General features: G+C 38.0%; 1 protein-coding gene and 1 long non-coding RNA gene across 2 annotated transcripts in view; both read left to right on the top strand.

Moving 5' to 3' along the window:
- LOC127162460 (uncharacterized) overlaps positions 1–20,502 on the top strand; it is a 37,500-nt gene extending 16,998 nt beyond the window's left edge. Inside the window, exons 2-3 of the long non-coding RNA XR_007827355.1 lie at positions 19,322–19,475; positions 19,625–20,502. This is a non-coding gene — a long non-coding RNA (uncharacterized LOC127162460). The remainder of the gene's footprint in view (positions 1–19,321; positions 19,476–19,624) is intronic.
- LOC127162437 (sterile alpha motif domain-containing protein 9-like) lies at positions 7,819–17,240 on the top strand. The gene is made up of 2 exons (XM_051105227.1): positions 7,819–7,878; positions 16,321–17,240. The coding sequence occupies exon 2, from the start codon at positions 16,458–16,460 to the stop codon at positions 17,238–17,240; it is 783 nt and encodes a 260-aa protein (XP_050961184.1). The 5' UTR covers positions 7,819–7,878; positions 16,321–16,457.
- Positions 20,503–22,289: the final 1,787 nt, after the last annotated feature.

The following is a 22,289-nucleotide window of genomic DNA, read 5'->3' as shown; positions in this document are numbered from 1 at the left end:
TGAGTCAATTTATACAATGTCTAAAATGTTATAAATAAGTCTGGGCTTCGGGACCATTTTTCAGGTCATAGTTCAGACGCGGCTGGGCTTCGGGCCTGTTCTAGGCTTATCCTTATTTTTATATTTTATGCATACTCCAATTATGGTGATGAAAACAAATTTTCTGCGCTGGTGAAAACAACACGAGACTTCACTTTCGCTTTCACTTTCGAGACCGACTCCGGAAGCGTTTAGTGTCTCCGCCAGCAGCCGCAAATCAGGGCAGCTGGAAGAGATCCGCCTTCAAGCCCACGCAATGGGCTGAAACTTCCCACACAGCTCCGGCAAACGTAATTAAAATGAATGGGTCGGGGGAAATAGAAAGGAGCTATTTTAATTATTTATCAACAAACCAGTGTTTTCTGAGTCCGTGTCCCAAGGATACGGTTGCGGATCCTGACTCACCATCTCCTCTTTGGACGCGCCTTTAGAGAAATGCATCTTTACAGATTACATATTGAAAGAGTTTTTTGTTTTTGTGAAAGAGTATTAGTTTTGTTTCGTTAAGTAATAATTTCAAGCTTCTATAGATATATGTATCATGTCTGTGAGGTATGTATTCGCTTTGTTTCAGTTCATTTTTGTGAAGCGCTCCTGTTGAGGCAACAGAAAGCGCATCATGTTTGTTTTCTTTATTTAATAAAAGCACCGTTTGTAACGTTTTGTTGTTATTGTGAGTGCACACAAACAAAAGACCCTTAACAGTTCCGAATAATGTATTACTCTTACCTTTAAAATGACGGAATATTTTAAATTGTTTCCACTGAAAAAAAATGCAAGTAATCGCGCAGGCGCCTCCATTTCCTGCAATTAGGCTTTAGCTTCCACTCTCCGCACAAAGGATTGGGTATGCGTCTAATAGCGCACATTTATCCGTTTAATGTTGAAACTAACATTGTTTTATACTTGAACTCTTTTAGGCCTATAGATCTTATTTTAGGCAAGTGGTGATTTGAGAAGGCAAAACTGATCAAACAGACTGTGCGTGTTTGATCAGTGTGTCGGATCAGTCTTTCGCTGACCACTTAGTCATTACTTTAAAAAATAAAAACTTACCCTACATTTAATGAACAAAAATGCTCCAAATGTTTTTCTAAATTAACTTAACGAAAGAATGAAACTAAATATAATCACTTTGCCATTAAAACTGAACTATTTCAATAGATGAAACCGTAGTATAAGGTGTTTTGGGTGAATACGGGCTCAGGCCGAGAATTCTGATAAGCTGTCTGACAAGGGCCGGGCTAGGGCATATATATATGAGGCCCGTGCTGGGCTATAATGAACATTTATCCCAATACTTAAGTTATTATTTAATGTTTGCAACAAAGAAATGTAGCCTATGCCGTGTATCCTGCTCGTGAAGCTTGTTTAAACATAAAGCTTAACTTACATGACCAGAGCTCTCTCTGTATCAGCGGTTGCGGGAAAGCAGGTTTAAATATTCTGATGTGATTGCGATTTCAAATGTTTTATAGACATGGCGAAGTCATCATCATAGCAATAAGATTGTGTGTGTTTGAATCGAGATCGCGAATTTTAATGAATTTTAATGAATAATCCATATGCGTCTATAGGCTATGTATGTCATAATTTGTACCAGTCCTCAAAAAGCCCCCCCGCTTCCGCGATCCATGGTTGAAATTATTTGTAGCAACTTAAAAACATACGCCAGCGACACATGAACGCATCAATATATTTATAAATACATTTTTGGGTTTCAAAATACAACTTTAAACTGTTGGGTGTAGTATTTCTATCATAAACATGTGGCCAAACATACAGATTAAATGGAATTAAACTATAGAGAAACAATGGTTTGCTCGTAATGCAAAGTTTAACAACACTGGTCAGGCCGCTGGCGCCGTCTGCTGGCATTTCTTAGGCTATAACACGCAATTTTATTGTTTATACATGTCTTAATGTATTTTAATAGTGTTTATCAGTAAAACAATATGACTACTTACATTTGATACTTAATTTCAACCAATTATTATTGCCTCATCATTACATGTAGCCTATTTAATTTGTACTAAAAGCTATTGTTCACTTATCTTAATTACAAAACATACATAAAAAAAACTCTTTAGCATATGATTAACAAAATAATCATCACTGACAGCACTAGTTAAACCATTTGAAATGTGTGATTAGAATAGTATTTTCATATATTTTGTTATTGTTGATTTATTGAAAATAATAGGCTGTTAAAATGACTTCATCTCCTGAAAACAATATCGCATATAGTCTGAAATTGTGAGCTAATCTATTGACACATTGTATAGTCAGCTGAGTTAAAAATACAATCTTACAAGCATCAAAAATAAAAGCTCAGAATGACATAGGCCTATCCCAGATTATGTTTATAGATTATGATTATTAATTTTATGTTCTTATATTTGAAGTTGGTAATAATCATGAACATAGCATAAAATTGCGACTTGGTGGTGTACAGTTTGCACAGTCATTATCTCCGAGAGAAAGTGAATAAATTCTTTATTTTTTATTATTATGTTTATAAACAGTACAGAGATGACATTACATAAAACTTTGTATACACGATTTGTGTCAAGGATATATCCAGTGTCATCAGAACACAGGAAAGTAAAAGAAAAAAGTTAATGATTGATAAAGAAAATATAAACAATACTAGGGGAAAAACATATAAGATATTAATTTAGTGTGGCAGCAACATACTCCGGCGACGTACTCCTTCTCACGCGTAAAAAGTACGCGACTGTTTCCTTTGGTTGGGAATCAGTGGCACGATCTGCCCCTCATAATCAGAGCTCCTGCAGCCGCTCTGAAGAAACTGCGCCGGCTGAGTCAGGCGGCTTCTCCCGAATCGCCATCGCGGTACTTTGATGCCACACGTAACAGTCCCGATGCGTCAGCGTCGCCTCAAGTCGGACAAAATTTCTAATTGGCATACACTGCTTCAAGTCAGAAATTAAACTTGTTTGAGATAAACAAATTCTGCGCAGATTAGATCACCAGTGATCATCGCAAGATGCATGCCGGTTAGAAATGTGTCCGAGTTACGTCCGCCTTGCTCTGATGTCATGCTGACGTGTGCCAAAAAAAACTCTGGCGATGGCAAGGCGGCTGTGTCGGATTGAGCAGTCGGGCGCAGTAGCTCTCCACCGACTGCTCTGACCAAAAGCACGATGGGAAACGACTGGATGACGACACAGCTTAAAGCTCATGATGTTGCCGTTCTTTTCTAAAATGTTTTATTTTTTACTCTAATATCATGTGGTTATGTGTTTAAATTATGCATGAATATTTACAAACACTATGTCAGTGCGATCTCTGCGTGAGATATGTGATTGTTGTCATATTTCTATAAAAATCTAAAATACACTTTTGTATTGGATGGATGATAAATACGCCTTTCGTATGGAATTAAATAGCAAGCACTTTGAGTGTCTTGTTCATCATATTTATTTTCATATAAAAACAACAGAGCTGTAATTATATTATGTTTATCAGCAACACAGCAGGTGAGTGTGATAACGCGATATCCGCCTTTGATCTCGTAGGTATCTGTTCTACTTCTCGAGGTCAGAACTGTCCGTCTTGACTGCGCTTATTTCACTCCTCCCCTCACTGCAGCCCCTACATCACCTACATTTCAGGCGAGGCGAGGCGCATCTCGAACGAGCCTACTCTCACTGAACACGTTAACACAGGCACTTAACTGCACAACGATATTTCACTGATGACGCGTTTCTATCAAATGGAGGATTAGTTACATCGCGGAATGTATTTGTATTATTTGCTTGTGTGAGTGTGCCGATGGATTGTGTCAGTGTCGCGGAATGTCGCGGCAACACGAGGAAACACGGAATTAATCTATCATGGGTCATGATACCGCATTCGCATCCGTTATGATTGGAATGATTGAATGATTGAATATCTTAAGGCTAATATGCACTATTTACAGTTTAATTATAGTGGAGTTGGCGGCGTAGGCGGGTGGAATATTCGTGGCGGAGTGCGCTTTCAGGTATGTCGGGATTCACAATAAATTTCTTTATCACTTTTGCGGGAAGTATATTTAGTGTATTGTTTATAGTTACGGCGCTGTTAGAAGGGTGAGAATGCCGGCCGGTAGGTGGAGTTGCAGCACCTGCTGTGAGTAACCATACAGCTTCACGCGTGGCGTTTGTTTAACCCAAGTAAGTATATTTTCCCCTTTTTCATTCTGGTCAATAGATTGAGTTCTAATGTTTTTATTCTTTTTGTTTTAGGAGTGAGGTAGAATATCATAATTCCTAAGCCTTATTCCTAGTTGACAAAGCTATATGTGACGCCGTTGCTGTTTTGCTTGTGGGTATTGAGGATCCTTCGCATGCGACTCGGCTGCCTTGTGGGCCATTGGGCTGGTAGCTACGGTCTGTGTGCCGATTAAGGATTTACTATTTTTATTTTTGATTTGCTTTCAAGTTTAGTTTTTGTTTTGTTTGGATTGAACTGTTCTTATTGGCAGATTGTTCATTTTGTTTGCCTTGTGCATTATGTTGTGATGTTGCAAGTGTTTGTGTTGTTATTTCTTTTCTGCCCTGGTGAAAAAAACAGCATATGCTGGTAGGTATGTTTTGATGCTGGTTTAAGCTGGTCCTTTGCTGGTTTTTGCTGGTCATGTTACTGGTCCTGGACCAGCATGAACCAGCAAAGGACCAGATTGAACCAGCATCAAAATCTACCTAACCAGCATCCCAGCATCAAAACATACCTACCAGCATATGCTGTTTTTTTCACCAGGGTGGCTGTGTTAATTTGGTGCGTTTATGCACCAGTATCGGCTCTATTTTGTATAAAAGGCTGCGAAAAGACTTGAGTGTCTTGGTCCATATACTATTGAGTCTGTGAAATTGTTTAGTTTTTTTTTTTTTTTTTTTTTTTTTTGATTATTGTTTAGTGTGGATTGTGTATACTTCATTTGTTATTTTTGTATGTGTGTGTGTAGGTGTGTGTGTTTGTTGTTGTTGTTGTTGTTGTTTTTCTTCACTTTTCATCAGGAGCCAGGCACGGTGCAGAACAGGGGAGGCTAGCTGCATTCGTTTGGGGGCGTGTGCTTCACTGAGTGCAGGTGTACCAACAAAATTTCTTTGCAGTGGGTGCATGGTGTTTGATTTGATGTGAATTTGGGTGGTTTTTGGACGATTTCCTGAGCTGCAGTCGGCCTGCTTTGTTCCTGCTAGTCTCTGGCCCCAGAGGAGTATTCCTACAAAATAGTGTGTGTGTGTGTGCGTGTGCTAATGTCTTTCGTGCGTCAGATGACATGTCACTTTATCTGCAAGAGTCAACGACTAATCTTTGACTGTACCATCCTCGATCAGCTATAGTTTGTGATGCGAAAAACATGAAAAAGGCGCCTGAACTAGAAACACCAAAGTAATCGAGCTGGAAAGGTTACACCCATTATTGTTGAGTGACGTAAACCTCAAAATGAAATGTGGAGGCAATAAATAAACGCAGAAATGAATAAATAAATATTTAAATAAATACATACATATTTAAATAAATAAATCAATCAATATTTAAACAAATAAATATTTATACATTTATTTATGCTTTCAATAATTAAATGACGCATTTAACGATTTATTTATATATTTCAACATGTATTTAATTATTTAATTGTGAGTAATTTGGCCCTCCATATCCGACTTGACCCTTGCGTACCTAAAAGATACCCACCTGAAATGGACCCCTGTGGGTCATGTGACCACTTTTTTGCATTTTCATTTATTAGTATTTGAGTTCTCCCACACTGAGATAGCATTTATCTATTAAACGTGTCTTATTTTATTAAAAACAACTGAAATAGTCTATGTTGCTGGATGCAACACGGTACCATGGAGGGTTAATAACTTTTCACATGTTAACTTTTTGAGTTATGTTTTAGTGTTTATTTATTTATATTTTTGTATTTTATTTATTATTATTATTATTATTATTTTATTTATTTTTTTTTTTTTTTGGAAAAATCACCAGAGAAACAAAACTAAATACAAGAATGAATGCTTATTTATTTATTTATTTATTTATTTATTTATTTATTTATTTATTGTACAGTGATTACGTTTCACACAGTTTTCATTTTATTGTATGTACAGTACACTGGTTACCATAAACCCTTCCTTAACTCCTCAGTGTTTCATTAGGTGAATGGTCCCTTGTGTTCTAACTTTCATTTTCAGAGAAATGAAATTCAGGCAGGTGAGCAGTGTTTCAAAGAAAACCCTCCCAAAACGACATCCACCCATTTACAGTAAATAAATTATGTATTTCTCTGTTTTTTTTTATGTTTAGTCTGTGTGTTTAGTTAATTAAAATTGATGAAGAGCACGTAATATTGTATTAATACTACTAATATTCTGTAAAAAATCAATCAATCAATCAATCAATCATATATAGCATGTCAATGCATCTAAAACTACTTGTGTTAATAAATGTGCAAATAAGATATTTACTTATTGTGACTCCTTCACTTTATTACACACACACACATTTGTTTTTGTGAATTGTGGGGACTTTCCATAGACTTCTATAGTTTTATACTGACAAAGCAATATTGTCTATCCCCTAACCCAACCCTAACCCTAAACCTACCCCTTACAGGAAACATGTTTGCATCATTACACTTTCAGATAAACATCATTTACTATTTTTATTTTTTTTTTTTTTTTTTACATTGTGGGGACCACAGGCCGGTCCCCACAATGTCAAACATTTCAGGTTTTACTATCCTTGTGGGGACATTTAGTGCAAGAACAAGCACACACACACACACACACACGCACACACATGTTTGTTTTTGTGAATTGTGGGGACTTTCCATAGACTTCTATAGATTTTGTACTGACCAAACGATATTGTCTATCCCCTAACCCAACCCTAACCCTAAACCTAGCCCTCACAGAAAACATGTTTGCATCGTTACACTTTCAGATAAACATCATTTACTATTTTTAATCATTTTTTAACATTGTGGGGACCGCAGGCCGGTCCCCACAATGTCAAAAATTTCAGGTTTTACTATCATTGTGGGGACATTTGGTCCCCACTATGTAGCAAAAACAAGTACACACACACACACACACACATTGTGTTTACATGTTTTATGGGGACATTCCATAGGTGTAATGTTTTTTATACTGTACAAACCGTATTTTCTATCGCCCTACACCTAAACCTAGCCCTCACAGGAGACTGTGCACACTTTTACTTTCTCAAAAAAACTAATTCTGCATGATTTATAAGCTTGTTTCCTCATGGGGACCTCACAAATGTCAAGGTCAAAATTTACTGGTATTACTGTCCTTGTGGGGACATTTGGTCCCCATAACGTGATAAATAGCAGGTGCACACACGCACACACACACACATACACATCTTTATGTGCAACCGGTTTGACACAAAGGGGGCAGAACTTGATAACTACTTCATATCCTGAAATTAGTGTGCTTTAACAATATAAAAGTAAAACTGAAAATCCACAGACCGACTGTGAAACCTAAACTGTTCTCTACATTCTTGTCAGCATCATCTTTAGTGATTCTGGTGATCAGTTTGAAAAAAAAAAAAAAAAAAAAAGTTTCAGGGCAGGTTACAGAAACTTTGGCTGAAAGAAATGCAAGACAGGAGCCCAGAGTTTTATCTGTTGATCTTTTTGCTCTTTTTTGACACATATACACATATCTTTAGGTGTAACCGGTTTGACACAAAGGTGGCAGAACTTGATGACTCATTCCAGGGCTATATAAACCTATATGTTTCACTCTCTGCTATTAAATGAAGTTACAGCCACTGAATGCTTGCACATTAACGGTAAGACTATTTATGCAGTTCATTGTCTTTTAAAAGTATGTTGTAAGTAAAATACGTATGTGCTTTCTATATTTGACTAACACCAATAGTATTAATAGTTTATGAATAATTTAATGAGTGGAAGTAAATTGTTATGTAATTCAATGTTATTTTAACTTCCTATTTATGCAAAAATGGATGTAATAGCGTAACTCTGGTAAATGAAAGAGTACACGTTGTTCATTTACTTATACTCTGTGCTTGAAGTGAAAATACACCAGTCAACATGTTGCAAAAATGCATTTCTGACAGTCCCCACGCACACACACACACACACACACACACACACACACACACACAGCCGGAGTAGTGGGCAGCCACATTGCTATCGCTGCAACGCCCGGGGAGCAGTTGGGGGATCGGTGTCTTGCTCAAGGGACTCACCTCAGTCGTGGTATTGAGGGTGGAGAGAGCGCTGGTTAGAGCTGTAATCGGGCCTTAAAAGTTAGGCCCGACAGAATTCGGCCCGAGCCCGACAAGTATATTTTGATTGACAGCTTTTTAAAAGCCCGAACCCGTGTACAGCCCGACATTACTCAAATGTGCGGAAGCACACAGCTCTTTTGCCTTTTGTCAAGAATAAGTAATTAATACATGCTTTAACATAATTTATTAATGACTAACGTAGGCTATAGGCTACTTGTAACAAATAAATAAAATAAGTCCTCTGTAACATCTTAACATCTCACTCTAAATAGGCATACACTTAGCCTATAAATAGGCCAACGCGCCAATAAAAATGACTCTTTCTTAAATTAAATTAAGATAAGTTCTAAATTAAGATAAGGTTTTGGCAATAACGAAATTAAGATAAAAGCTCCGCGGGATTTGCTTCGCCACTTCTCTCCACAATCTGGCCTCAACACGACGGTGAATAGCATCTGAAATGTAATAAGAGAATAATGCCAACATTAGCCTATATATTCTGTCTACATTATGCATTTAAGACTCTATTAGTATTTAGTTATAATTAAAAAAAAAACTTTACTCACCAAGATTAGGCTACATATTTTTGTGGAGGAAAATTATTGAATAATTTCAGCTTTAAATTCAGCTCTAGCGCTGGTTATTCACTGCCTCCACCCTCAATCCCTGCCGGTAGTGATGCGCGGATGGCGGTTATATCCGCGGGTCGGGTAATGAAAAAATGCATTCTGATTGTTTGCGGGTGGATGAGATAGATCAATAATGACGCAAATATTAACTACATTTTCTAAAATATGAACCTGTTTTAAATACATCAGGAAAACGATTTTATTTGTGTGTGTGTGTGCGTGTGTCTGTGTGTGTTCGCCTGTTCGAAAAGTTGTAACAGAAAAATTGACATTCCAGATAAAGTTTGAAGGGATTATGCCTGTGTTAATGCTACGGAGTAGGGTAATATGCAGAGGTGTAGTGCAGAACCTGCGTATACCCATTTCTTTATCAGTCGGCTTTGCGTATACCCACTTCTAAATCCCCTCTGATGCGCATCATTCAGTAGTGTCCTGCATTAGCCAAAATCATGACAGGCCACCATTTAATTCAGTCGTATGTGAATAAATGCAAATATTCGCACAAAACACCCAATAAAGACGTAAGCACCGTGGCGCCAGCTTCCTTTGAAATATATTTGATGCGCCTGATGCGCCCGCACCCGCACCCGCACCCGCACCAGCCTGTTCAAACTCGAGAGCATGTCGAAGCCCAGTAGTAAAATAATAATTATTATTGACTAAGTTGAATCGGTACATTACGAAAACAATACCTAAAAAAATGAAAATAATTTTTACTGTCAGAAATTTCTTAAAGGGGTCATCGGATGCCCATTTTCCACAAGTTAATATGATTCTTTAGGGTCTTAATGAAAAGTCTCTAATATACTTTCATTAAAAATTCTCAATTATTTTGAAAAACAACACCCTTTTTACCTTGTCAAAATGAGCTCAGCAAAAATCATCTTTAGCCGCTAAACTTCCTAACTACCACATTATAAGGAAAGGCGATCGCAAAGATTCATAAAAAAAAACCCTTATACTCACTTTTGCTGTAAGTGGAGCTGGATCACGAATGATTTGCTCAAACATAGTTGGATATCAGGAGGCGCATTCCATTCACAAACAAATGTAATCTACTGCATCTTCAGCGGCTCAGATGTCGGGAGTAAATGACGACCACTTTTCATTATTACATCCAGCAACACAACACCGCAATCGCTCAATCAGAGATATTCTTGTCTAACTTACATCCCTGCTCGGGCATCAAAACAAAGAGGGCGGACTGTGACAGCTGATCTGAGGTAAAACGCTCATGTCAATCAACTATTATGGGAGTGGCCTCTGTGGGTGTGACGCCACAACGACAGGCATCTGAGAACGGCCCGATATTATTTTTACAGATTTATTAAAAACCGCTGCATGGATTTTTATCATTATAGGGTAGATTTGTACATACACTGCCAACACACAATAATGTTCAAACAACATGAAAAAGTGAACCAGGGGCGGACTGGGACAAAATTTTAGGCCAGGAAATCTCACACTCATGCAGGCCATCCCATACCCCCACACCAAATTTTGAAACCATGGGCAACATTTTTTTTTTTTTTTGTAAGACCATCATCATCACAAATCATTCACAAATTTTCTTGAACCTGTCACTTTTTCATCAACACATCTCCACCTTGTTGAAAAACAACCACCTCATTCGTTTGCACATAGTATAAGCCTACATTTATTTCAGAAAAATGTAAGTATTATGGGCCACGTATTATTGTTTTAGCTTGACTAAATGTCAAAATGAGTACAATAATACATCTTGAACATATCTTTATAGAAAAATCTTAAAACTAAATATGTTTTTGCATTATCATGGGTCGTGTTTTGTCCCAAGAAAAATTAACCATGGTATTATTAGGCCTATGGTAAACGTACAGTAACCATGTTTTTTTGGCAGATTGATTACCATTTGTATAACCAGAGTGTTACTACAAATACCACGGTGAAACTATAGTTTAGCAAAACCACTGTTAAGTTTCATAAGGGTTGTGTTGTTGCCTTAGCTCTCTCTGAACCCGTTTTAAAATGATGTGAAAATTCCTCTTTTAAATTTCTACTCTTTACAATTGTAATTGTTTATTTAACTAATTGTAATTAAATGTTATTTTCGCAGTAATTGACTGCTCCTGCTAACATCTGCCAGCATTTTAATGCTTAACTAAGTAAACAAAGGCAAAACTACAATAATCTATTTACAGATGTGACTGACCTGCATTTTAAGTCCTGAACAGGACAGTTTTGCCTCTCTGCTCCACCTGGGCACTTCCACTCCACTCTCGAGTCTCGCACATGGTCTCGCATCCTTATGGCGGACACGCGGAAGGCGCGCGAGGGGAAACGCGTTGCCAGTCAAGACTAACCGATTCGTGATTCTTGATTCATTATAGTTTTATTATTGAATGGTGAATTCCGAAATAATCACTTTAGTATATTCGACAGGCAACAAAAACCACAACAACAACTAAAAAAAAAAAAAAAAAAAAAAAAAAAAAAGATCGAAGGGCAGCAGGCCAAATTGGCTGCCAGGCCACCGGGAAGTCTCCCGGTGCTCCCGATGGCCAGTCCGCCACTGAAGTGAACATAGCATCCGATGACCCCTTTAAACTAAGTGAACCCCTGTGAACTTTTGTCCAAGGATCCAGTAGACGTTCAAACACCCAACCGATTTCATCAGAGATTGCGGAGAGTCACGTCCAGATGTCAGTTAACGTTATTCTTTTTAGCGTGGATTTGGCTTAAAAGCAGGGACGCAGATGGGATTTTTTAACTGTCAGACAATGATTTCAACTTTGCATAATTTTGCTTAATTTGGGCTTTAGCTAATGTTCAAGTATTTAATTTGGGTTAATGGTTTGCACTAAAAAAGCCACTGGGGGATTCTTATTTGAAATCAGTGGCGGACTGGCCATCGGGAGCACCGGGAGACTTCCCGGTGGCCTGGCAGCCAATTTGGCCTGCTGCCCTTCGATCTTTTTTTTTTTTTTTTTTTTTTTTTTTTTAGTTGTTGTTGTGGTTTTTGTTGCCTGTCGAATATACTAAAGTGATTATTTCGGAATTCGCCATTCAATAATAAAACTATAATGAATCATGAATCACCCCACTGAGCAAACGACGTCCAAACGACGTCATTTCAACGTCTTTGTCGGAATATAGACATGATCTGCACGTCGGGTGGACGTCTCATGTTTGTTGGGACGAATCGGTTAGTCTTGACTGGCAACGCGTTTCCCCTCGCGCGCCTTCCGCGTGTCCGCCATAAGGATGCGAGACCATGTGCGAGACTCGAGAGTGGAGTGGAAGTGCCCAGGTGGAGCAGAGAGGCAAAACTGTCCTGTTCAGGACTTAAAATGCAGGTCAGTCACATCTGTAAATAGATTATTGTAGTTTTGCCTTTGTTTACTTAGTTAAGCATTAAAATGCTGGCAGATGTTAGCAGGAGCAGTCAATTACTGCGAAAATAACATTTAATTACAATTAGTTAAATAAACAATTACAATTGTAAAGAGTAGAAATTTAAAAGAGGAATTTTCACATCATTTTAAAACGGGTTCAGAGGGAGCTAAGGCAACAACACAACCCTTATGAAACTTAACAGTGGTTTTGCTAAACTATAGTTTCACCGTGGTATTTGTAGTAACACTCTGGTTATACAAATGGTAATCAATCTGCCAAAAAACATGGTTACTGTACGTTTACCATAGGCCTAATAATACCATGGTTAATTTTTCTTGGGACAAAACACGACCCATGATAATGCAAAAACATATTTAGTTTTAAGATTTTTCTATAAAGATATATTCAAGATGTATTATTGTACTCATTTTGACATTTAGTCAAGCTAAAACAATAATACGTGGCCCATAATACTTACATTTTTCTGAAATAAATGTAGGCTTATACTATGTGCAAACGAATGAGGTGGTTGTTTTTCAACAAGGTGGAGATGTGTTGATGAAAAAGTGACAGGTTCAAGAAAATTTGTGAATGATTTGTGATGATGATGGTCTTACAAAAAAAAATATATATATGTTGCCCATGGTTTCAAAATTTGGTGTGGGGGTATGGGATGGCCTGCATGAGTGTGAGATTTCCTGGCCTAAAATTTTGTCCCAGTCCGCCCCTGTTTGAAATCATGGATACACATCAGTGAACAAAGGTGAACAAAGGCCTGCCTGATCAGCACTAGCAATGCATGATCAAACTGTTATTTGTCTATGCCAATCAGCCACCAAAACGTAATGCCTTCTACAAAATATGTTTTATTTAGCTGAAATTTAACGTGGTCGCATTTGTGCGAGTGCATGGTCTGCGCTGCTCCAAAGCTTCTGCTCTATAAAGCGCGCGTTGCAGCAGGAGTCAGAAATCACTGATCACGTAAAGAGTGACATTCAGTGCGATCGCTTCGGTTGTAGTGTCTGCTTTATACCACTAGCCGAGTCAACAGGAGCGCAAAGGTGCGCGCAGCTCGCGGCAAAAATGACTCGAATATTGAGGAAACGAGGAATTTTCAAGCTAAAGTAAAGTTAAAAAAAAGCTTCTTAAACAGAGAGAAGGTGAACATGTTGGTATACTTGTGGAAAAATAAACATGCAAGCATTGTCACCGACAGAGTTTCACTTTTCTTTTTGTTTTCATTTTGAAAAGCTGTTATTTACCTCACGTTACGTTATTAAGGCTTTCTTTTAATTTTATTTGATTTCTCAGTCTTTCCTAAACATTCTGTAATTTTTAGGCTAATTCAGCGTGTGGTGTATGCCATGCTTCATCTTATTCGTTTATAGCCTGTTTTATTGTTGTTATGCTTTTAATAAAGAGTAGGCTACCAATGAATCCAACTTTTTTTTAGGCTAAAAAGCTAACTTTACCGAGCTTAAAAAGTGAAAGGTGTATATATGTAAGCAAAACAGACAATAATGTTTTCTTGTAAAACGTGACAAGATCGCGAACTCGAAAGTGAAAGCGTCTGAAGCCCGACTTATAGCAAAAGAGGAACTCCCATGCACAAAATGCAAACCAAAAATAATACTACTGATGAAAACTTAAGGGTTAAGTACTTTCGTCACCATGATAAAAGGTAATCAGCATGCATTGTTTAAAGTTGTAACCAAAAAACAAACAAACAAAAAAAAAAAAAAAAACTACCAACTGAGCAAATGAGCGACCCGTGGAAAGAATGAGTCTAGAGCCCTGGTCAGCCTGCAACTGATTCTGAAGCAGTGGCGGCAATAATTAAGGAGCGGCGACCCTGCTTAAAAACAGGAGTGATTAAGCTTATATAAGTGTGCAGCGATGTGCAGATCAGCTGAATCAATCTGCTGTTGAATGAACCATCCATTCATCATATTGTAGGGAGTGAAATTGAAGGTTAAAACGAATGTTCTATAACTTTAAATAAGACGTAGTGATAATATCGCGAGAACAGAGATCCGCGATTAGGCTCGCGAGAAAATAGTTGGTGCACAGTTGGGGAGAGCGTAGAGGGAGAGATGACTCGCACTGTGCAATCGGATGTGGCTAATGTACGATGTTCACTTTCTCATGTTTAATAAATCAAGTGTTATGACTTCCCGAGCTCCCTGTCGGTGTCCTCCTTGCAACAAAGCCAAGAACTCACGAGCCAGCGCGCGATAAGAACTGTGAAGCTCGCATATAGAAACAACGCGCGTTACAATATCATCATGCAAAACTAAGAATTAGAATAGTTGTAAATGACGATCGGGTGCGTTAAATCAGAGAAAAATATATGGATAATTTATTTGAAGCTGCGGATTCGGGTGACGTTTGAGTTCATCCGCGCATATCTACCTGCCGGACCTTTCGGTTACAAGCGCGACTCCCTAACCATTAGGCCACCAGGGCTGTCCGACAAACACTATGTCTGTACAGGCTAATGTTCTTTTTTTGTTTAGCGGAGAAGAGTCTAAACTTTGGCCGTCTATTTGTACCCAATATACTTTGGGCTACGTTTTAAATATCCTGTGAATAAAGACCTTCATCGCTATATCTTGAGATTTTGGCCAAGTGTATTAAACGATAAGAAAAACTAAGCGCCCATATAACTACAACAAAATGTATAACCTGTACATTGATGAAAGCACATAATGCGATGCACTTGCTGCCTCAGATACAGCTGTTCTTATGACAGACAAAACACAAACACAAAAATCTTCATTTGCTGGTCAAAAACTCCATTTGAGCTTGATTTTCACAAAATGTTAAGTGAGGTCTGATAAAGCCATAATACCAATTCTGATGACTGTTTTTAATAATCTATTTTTATTTTTATATTTCAGTGCTTGATGTGCCGTGGTATTTAGTATTTACCCATTTTATTTGCCACTGTATAGGCCCACAATAAAATCATACCATTAAGATATTCACATATATGAAACTGAAGTTTTAACAACAAAGTGACAATTTTGTTATTAAAATTTGTAACGCAAATAATGGATTTCCCCTTCAAAAACGATCTCAGTTTGTGGTTCATTGATATTGCAGATCAGTCATTAAGTAGTACAATGGAAAATTCGTATTTATTAAACATCTTATTAACAAAATTAAGAAGACGAAGCCTAGCCCATACTTGCGCTGTAACCCAAATAAATAAGGTTTTCCTTATTTAAAACGAATGCTTAATTTGTGATTCATTCATAACAATAGTTATATTGGGCTTTTGGATCCGCCACCAGTCATTTCTCATCAGTCTCGTCTCGTGACTCCTGCGCTCCGCACCGCTTCAGTCGCGTCAAGCGTGGCGCCTCCCTCAGATATGTAGCGTCCCATGTCCAACTAAATTGATTTGCCTTGTAACACCGACTGCAGGACCAAGCCTGTGTATTCCACACTTATAACTTCGCTCTTGGCAAAGCTTGGCACTATATAAAGCACACTACCAGGAGGAGTCATCTCATCTCGACAATTCATGTAATGGATGCAAGCGGAGTTGGTCTACCTCAGGGGTTGTCACTTGATCTCATGAAAATGCGTGGGGTAGATGCATAGGCTATAAAATGCACGCGAAAACGGCCTATTATACGCACGACAAACGCATGCATATCATATGCACGCCAAATCAATTTCAGCGTATGAAAACCATGCCGAATAGAAACAAAAAATCGTGTTATTTATACGCATTTTCATGAGACCGGGCACTCGAATGCATTTTAACGAAGTCAATACCTTAAAATGAAAAGAAGCAGGTTTTTGCAATCACATAATTTTAAGTGAGTACTGGCACTTCTTTTTTCCACTTCAAGCACTGCATATACTCCTGACATTAAGGACTTTTTCACTTGAAATTTGTTCACTTGATAATTGGCAATTACTTTAACTGAAGTGAGAAATTATACTTCTCCCGTTCTGCTAGGTATCTGAGTTTCTTTCTCCACACTGCTGAAAGGACAGGAAGCGTCATCAGTTATCATCAGATGCTCCTCAGACAAACCTCCTCATCTTAATAAAAACAATAATACATTAATTGACCAAACGAATGCAGGATTGACCATGTCTTCCATACCTTCATCTAAAAATGGAATCATCACAATTCCAACTGAACTTAGAGATTCACTATCATGCCTCGACATTGTATGTTCTGATATTTTTGAGACAGGAGACCCTGAAGAAGCTAAGAAGCATGAGGCTGACTTTCTTAAAGGAGCCCCACTAAAGTGGATTAATTTAGCGGAGGATGAAAACTCACCGATGGTCAAGAGAGACGGCTTTAATGATTTAATAGAGTTAATTAAGAGAAAAACTAATAAACCTTGTCTCATTACTGATGTTTCCTTACGGTACCAGTCTGGCAGTGGAGGCTCAACTCTCGCCATGCAGGTGCTTTGGCATTTCCGGAAAGATCTCAGATGTGCCAGAGTGATCGATTCAGATTTAGACACCAAAGAGCTGTCAAAACAAGTGGTGGACCTTTTTCTGTTGTCTAATGAAAAACACACAAAACCAAATAGGAAAACTGTGCTGCTGTTACTGGACACCAGGAAAAAAATAAATGATCTACCTATCAAGAATATTATCTGGGAAGACCTGATTGATGAAATCCAGAAGAGGCGCATCAATACTGAGACTCCAGCTGTGATCATTTTGAACTGCATCCCTACAGACTTCACTCTGACCAACACAATGATTCTTCCTCCAAAACTCTCTGAAGAGGAAATAAAAAAATTCAAGGAAAAACTTCTGCAACAGATCCGACTACAGAAAAAAAGGCCATTGGAAAGTTACGACCATAAATCTGTTTCATCACAAAGACAGCGGCGGATCAGCACTAGCTAGGGAGGTACTGTCAGAATTGAGAGAAGAGTTCACATGTGAAACCCTGACAGAACCATTCAAAACAGATATCGCAGAAAATAAAGATGAATTTGCGAGAGAGACTCTGAAAGATGAACTGTTCAGAGTATATGAAACACACCAAAACACTGTGCTTCTTCTGTTGGATCATAAAGATGATAAGCCTCTACGCTACTTAATAAAGAGTCTGCAGTCAAAACTTCAACGTGCTGATCAAACTGACCATCCTGCATTCATCATTATCAACGCTGTTAGCAAGAGCGTTGTTCGAGCAAAAGACAATGTGAAAATGGAGCTCTTACCAGAGGAGAAGGAGAGGTTTGCTCAGAAAAAGGAGGAGATTAAGAAGAAGCACATGGAAATGTCACAGACATTTCATGCTTTTAACATAATGCAGGGAGGTTTCCAGAAAAAAGATGCTGAGGACTTGATCACAAAAGCAATGGTAAAGTATGTTAAAAATCATGAGGAGTTCAGCAGCACAAGACTTCTCAGTTTTTTGGCTTTGATAAACTCATATGTCCCAGGTTCACACCTGTCAAAGCTTTTCTGTGAGGAATTCATGGATCAGACTGAGCAGCCGACCGATGAGGGAAACCCCACACTGGAAACTATAATGAAGCCGTTCATGGATCTCATAGTCATTTTCTCAGAAGGAGATCAGAAAGTCAAATACATACGCTTGGCACATCCAATGATTGCTCATGCATGTCTTAAAATGTTAATTGAGCACAAAGTGACAAGATTTGACATCGCTCAGGACTTCTTGAACAGCTTGGTAAATGGAAAGGAGAGTAATTCTGGACAGATTTGCAAGAGCATGTTGGTCACAAGACTTGAGCGTCTCGTGAAAAAAGGAAACATTTTCTAAATTAATCCTTGACATCATGGATAAAAGTGAAAATACTGTTAAACAATGTATTTGTTTGTTGAAGCTGGCTTCAGATTTATTCTCGGAAGACCCTTTTTATCCTCAAACACTTGCACGTTTGTATTACATTGAGGTTAAAGAGGACGGCAAATATGAGGAGGCAAGAAAATGGGCAGAAGAGGCCATTAAACGAGATCCCAAAAATTCACATATCAGGGATACTTTGGGACAAGTTCACAAAAACCACCTGCTGCATGAAACTGGAAAGCCATCCTCAGACATTAACGTAGAGATGCGTTTGGCCATAGCACGCTCTGCCATTCAGGCATTTAAAGATGAAGAGAAAGCAGCTGAAGATGAGTTAGCAAACCCTAAGACCAAATACAATAACAGGGGCCGCTTTGGTTTTCTACAGGTTTGCAAGGAGGTTGATGATTTAGGGTCTTTAATAAATCCAGAAACACACTGAACAAAAATACCTTGATTTCATCAATGGTCTCAGAAGTCGTGTTGAGAAGAAATATGATTTCTTTGAATGGTACTTGGCATTCTCAAAACCGAGCTTTAAAGAAGAGGAACCAGACTACATTCAAAAAGAGGTTGAAGAGTGCTACATGTACTATTTTACACAGCAAACTCAGAATGAAGAAAATATCCTGAATGAGAAGAAAAAGAAGTCTTTTGGAGGACTTGTTCATTTCTTAAAATCAGACATCAGTGTGTGTAAAAAACATCTGAGCACAATTGAAAAACCCCAGTCAGAAAATGAAACCCAAATCGTTCTCTACGTTCTTGCCAACATCGTCTTGAGTGATTCTGGTGAGCAGTTTGAAAAAATCAAAGAGTTTCAGGCCAAGTTACAGAAACTTTGGCTGAGAGAAATGCAAGACAGAAGACCAGAGTTTTACCTCTTGATCCTTTTGCTCTTTTGGCCTGATGATGTGCAGCCAGCAATCCAAACCTCCCAACCTTGAAAAGTGTGTCCAAAATATGAGTCATTCATACAAGAGCAAGTATCAGAAATACCTTCACGGTCGCTACCTGGTGCCTCTGTTCTTCTTAGGGAAAGACAAAGGTTTGCAGAGACTGGATTTATAAAACAGGTTTGAAATTAAGTCAAACTGATCTGGAGTGCCTCACAGAAGGGGATGGAAGTGAAGAAATCAAAGATCTTCAGCGTATCAATGGTCAGGTCAGAGATCATAAAGTGTTTGCCATTACAGGAGAGAAACAGATTCAGGTCACCCCTCACGATCGGGCCAGTGTGTGCAAACAAGGCCAGGTGTCTTTCTACCTTGGCTTCAATATCAGAGGACCTGTTGCCTACAACATCAGATATAAGTACTGTAAGTTATATAATATTGTACTTCATAATTCTGAAGACTCAGAACACAATTCTGCCAATCTTTTATCAGTATGCAGTTTGATTGTTTTTAAAGTATGTATCAACTGTATTTTTACCCACAGTGATAGATTTTTCCCCTTTCCTTTGCAGTTTTTGAAGATTATTATGTGAAGAATGCCAGTGAGAGAGTAAAACAAAACAAAACAAAAAACCCTAAATGATCTTCTTCTTCTTTGCTTTTTATTAATTTAATTCTCTATAATGTGTTATCCCTTAGAATGAATTATGTATGGCAAATTAGAACCATCAGGTAAAATTATTTTTGATATTGATGTAACTTAAGCTTTATTTCCCAGCATGCTTTGCATAGGATTTTAAGGGGGAGAGAAACCTGTTCTGCATCCGATGCATCCTCGATATCAAACACATCCTGGTACTTTCATGTGTCTTGTACTTGCATTCTTCAGTACTGCAATTGAAATTCCACAGTGACTGATGAAGATTCGGCAGTTCACTCCAACTTGCCCAGGAAATGCACACAAGTTGAGAGAAATCAAGAATAATTAAACCTCATGCTATCAGTATAACTGCACCACTACATCTCTTTTGCTTGGCAACCATTCTGCTGAACACAGCTGAAGAACTAGACAATGCTTGGTGGAAGGATTATAATTTGTTATCAATAAATGAATACATTTTTGTTGCTTTGTGTTTACCTTACGAAACCTTGGCAGCTAAACCCAATGAAGCCGTGGTTTACAGTGGTGTTTGAACAGATAAGTAGGTTTTCCATTAAATTAGATCATATTTGTCCTAAATCATTGTTCATGTATATTCTGTCTTTGTGGGGCAGTTGTGGCTTAGAGTCAGAGTTGGGTCATGGGTTTCTTTGATTCTCACATCACTTTCACCTTCATGTTAGACTGGACAATGTAGACATTTGTCATTAAGACAAACTTACAGGCCTGCACACTGTCCAGCCTAGGATTGTGGCTTGTAAATAGGCCTATACTTCATATAGATACATATCATAATACACATCACACTTTTTCTTTCCCCTTCTTTTGTTCACACTAGAAGTGAACTTCGGTCTGTATGTTAATGAAACTGACTGTTTGAAATTGCCATTTTGTATAGAATATACAAATTATTAATTTTGTTAAACTGTTTTATCAAAAATAAATACAATCTTTATTATTCCCTTTCTAAATATATGTAAACTCAGTTGAATTACAGGCTAATACGTGAGCACTGCTGTAGCACAATTCTCCACAATGGGCACTTTGTTTGCAATCAATGTGCCAGTGCTGTAGCAGTAAAGAGCCGGTCACACTACACTTTTCATTTCATTGATTTGCATTCACATGCATGCAAATGCAGGACATTGCAAAGGCAAGTGCATGCAAAGACACGATTCACTGCATTCCAATGTTCAGATTTGATGACTTCAGCTGAGGTGGCATCTATAAAATTGTCTCAAAAATGTAATTCATACCTAAATGAAGACTCAAATAAATAAATAAATAAATAAATAAATGCTGTATGATCAATAATGCTAGACTGAATAAAATAATGGGAACATGTAAAGACCCAAATAAAGAATGAGATCTCTAAATAATCTAAAGTATCACACTGAACATTAATAAGTATGAAATTCTTGCCTTTCTGATCAATCAGCACACTCTGTAACATTAAGGTTATAACAGACGACAACTATTTGGTATATAATACAAATGTACAGTCAGCTGTAGAAATATTGATGTGTAAAATCATTTAATTTTTGGCTAAAGGCATGGCAATGTTCAGGAGGGCTTAGTTAGATGGAAAGCGTATGGAGCTATTTACCCTACGTTATCATTAGAAATTGACAAAATAACCCAATTAATAACCCAATTTCAAACAGGAGAACCTGTTTGATGTTCTGATCGGAACGGAAGAGCGGTGTTTTGACCCGCGACTATACCGTCTCACAGTCACCCAGTTGCCCTGCTGCAAAGGCGAAGTTACCAGAACCGAGCAATGTACAGGACTCTCTGAGCTAGTCACATCCAAAGCCCTCACATTCTTACTATCCTCAATTAAAGTTTGAATGCGTGTCTCTAATTCTGAAACCTTTTCTGTTAGACTAAATATTTCCCTGCCTTTATCACATGTGAATCCCTCAACAGAGATAGATTAGTTATACATGTAGCAGGTGGTGCAAATTGCAATAACAGGGGAAGAAGCCATTACTCACCATGATTGTAGAACGATTCTAACTCACCACTGTTGTTTGAAGAACTTGTGAAGAGAAGGTCAGGTGGAGAAAAACAACGGGGTGAGAGAAAAAAGGAAAACGGTAGTAGACGCGAATAGAAACTAGAAAGGAACCAATGGCAGGCTAACCAGCTAAACAGAATGTTAACGCACAGCACAGCATTGCATTCGCGGTTATAGAATAGAAGTGAACGATCAGATCAATCAGATTAGTTTGATGGAAAATGTCAGAAATCTGGTGGAATAAAGATATATTTTATCACTTTAAACAACAGAGAGTAATAGCAAGATAGAAAAAACAGAAGCTCCGGGGATCTATAAACGCACACCACTCTGCCTATGAAAATCTTAAGTGATCAGTTATACAATTTAATAAGCTAATAAAAGCCTGTGAGAAAGACTGAAACTGAACAGACTGAAATTGAAACTGTAGAACATATCTCTGTCAAGTGTGAACTTCACTTGCATTCTAAAACTGGATTCAATGCAAAGATATATCAGTGCTTCTTTTAAATGTGATCTTGCTTGACAAGATGAGGGGCAGCCGTGGCCTAATGGT

Source organism: Labeo rohita, unplaced genomic scaffold (genome assembly GCF_022985175.1).
Source record: "Labeo rohita strain BAU-BD-2019 unplaced genomic scaffold, IGBB_LRoh.1.0 scaffold_94, whole genome shotgun sequence".
NCBI classification, from domain to species: domain Eukaryota; kingdom Metazoa; phylum Chordata; class Actinopteri; order Cypriniformes; family Cyprinidae; genus Labeo; species Labeo rohita.
This window is presented reverse-complemented; position numbering and strand designations above follow the sequence as displayed.